This window comes from Echinops telfairi, unplaced genomic scaffold (genome assembly GCF_000313985.2).
Source record: "Echinops telfairi isolate 266 unplaced genomic scaffold, ASM31398v2 ScPeMD7_10;HRSCAF=50, whole genome shotgun sequence".
NCBI lineage: Eukaryota > Metazoa > Chordata > Mammalia > Afrosoricida > Tenrecidae > Echinops > Echinops telfairi.
Window position 1 is genome coordinate 10,544,600 of NW_022103907.1, and position 1,942 is coordinate 10,546,541.

Below are 1,942 nucleotides of genomic sequence, written 5' to 3' on the forward strand. Positions count from 1 at the left end.
CAGTGAGTCTTTGAATGTGGCTCTACCAGCCAACGTCTCTAATTCCCACCAAATGATCTTTCCCTGAATCAGTCTCTCTTCTGAGAAGCAGGAGGAGGAGGGGAATCTCATTATCAGCAAGAGCCAGGAGTCAAGTGCACCCTCTGGGCCTGAGATCCCTGTGCAGCGAACCACTTGGATTCCGACGACAGCAGTACTATCAGAGGAGCAGCAACGAATCAGGAGTGGGAGCATGGCGCAGGGCGACGGACTTCTCCACCCACAGAACAAGTAAAGACGAGTGTTTTGTGCAGGAGGCTGGCTTGCTCAGTGGGGCGCCTCTGGGCACTTAATGGCTGGGGAAGGTGGACTTGTTGACCCATGGAAGTGGAGCTAAGTGCTTTTCAATTGAAGCTGACTACAGTGGGGTGCCTCTGGGCATTAATTCAGGGAGCTGGGTTTGCGGCCCCATGGAGCTTAAGCTGAAAGCCTTCAGTTTGAGACTTAATAGCAGAGTGGTAGGCCTTTGGGGCATTGGTTAGCAAACTTATCAGAACTTTGTAACATGCCCGATAAGCAACTAAACCCTGAGCATTTCTCACTTGCATTACAACTTGTTAACTTTCTTAATAAACCCTTTAATCATAAATATTGTCTGTGAGTTCTGTGTAGACATTGCAGTGGATCGATATTAGAACCTAGATATAGAGAATATTAATTAAGACTTTACATCTTGGGCTTACCACAGGCCAGCAGATTGAAACCACCTCCTGCTCCAAGTGGAGAAAGATCAAACTTTCTACTCCCATAGAGAGTTACAATCTTAGAAACCCACAGGAGCAGTTTTACTCTGTCCAATAAGGTCGCCAGGAGTCAGAATCAACTCGATGGCAGTGAGAGAGCAAACAGGGGCAAAGTTATGAAAAAGTCTTTGCTATAACTAAACACCTTAAGAGAATGAGTTACTGGGCTCTGGGGCTTAGAAGCACAGTCTTGGAAAATAGCCAAGTTAACTGGTATAATGTAGTTCACAATGTCAAGGCTCTACATCCTCTGCATTAACAACTGGGATCTTATAAAATACAGCTTCCACTACCTTGAAACAGAAGAACTACATGGTGCCCAGCTACCACTACTGACACTTCTGTCACGGACAACAGAGGACCTAGATAGAAGGGGATGAAAATGTAGAGCACAATGCAATACCATAACAAAGGTCTGATAGAGACTGGTGGGACTGCCTACACTATGGCCCTCAGACATCCTTTAAACCTGGAACTGAACCCACTCCCAGAGATCACCTTGCAGCCAAACAACTGATGGGCCTATAAAGTGAACAGTAGCACATGGAAGGAAGTAACTTTCAGAGCAATTAACAATACCAACAAAAGGGGGCAGTGTTTACTCCAAAACAAAGCTGCTAAGGCAAGAAAAGAAAAGGAGCCAGGAAGGAGTGGTACAATTCCTACTACACTGGGGAGGGAGTACCAACTGGTAAGAAACAAAATGTGCATAGATTGTTGAATGGAAAACTAATTTGCTCTATAACCACACACCCACACCCACACCCACACCCCAAGGATAATGAAAAGGACGAAACTTACTGGCACCACTGCTCTCTTTGTCCCCAGCATTTTTAGCTAGGCTCATGGCATATTCACATACTTCTGCGGCCTCTCTTTGTGCAAGTTGCCGGAGACATGCTACAGCGGCCCGTCGAAGTAACAAGTGGGAACTACATAAGTGAACCTGTAACCAATAAGAATTTAAGGGGGGAAAAATTGAAGCTAATTCTTTAATGCCACCGGCCTAATGAATATGCAGTATTAAGTTACTTGTGAAGAAACTTCATTGTGCAAGTCCACCAGTTTAAAACAGCCAAACACAGGGAATCCAGGGCGGATGATCCCTACAGGACCAGTGGTGTGAGGGGCGAAACAGGGAGGATGGAGGGAGAGTGGGT

The 1,942-nt window shown here is 45.9% G+C and overlaps 1 protein-coding gene across 1 annotated transcript in view; it reads right to left on the minus strand.

The window, feature by feature from the left end:
• The window catches only part of HEATR5B (HEAT repeat containing 5B), a 137,421-nt gene that overhangs the window by 70,729 nt on the left and 64,750 nt on the right, over window positions 1-1,942 (minus strand). Inside the window, exon 21 of the mRNA XM_004711165.2 lies at window positions 1,584-1,728. Within this exon, the coding sequence (XP_004711222.2) occupies window positions 1,584-1,728 (145 nt within the window). The remainder of the gene's footprint in view (window positions 1-1,583; window positions 1,729-1,942) is intronic.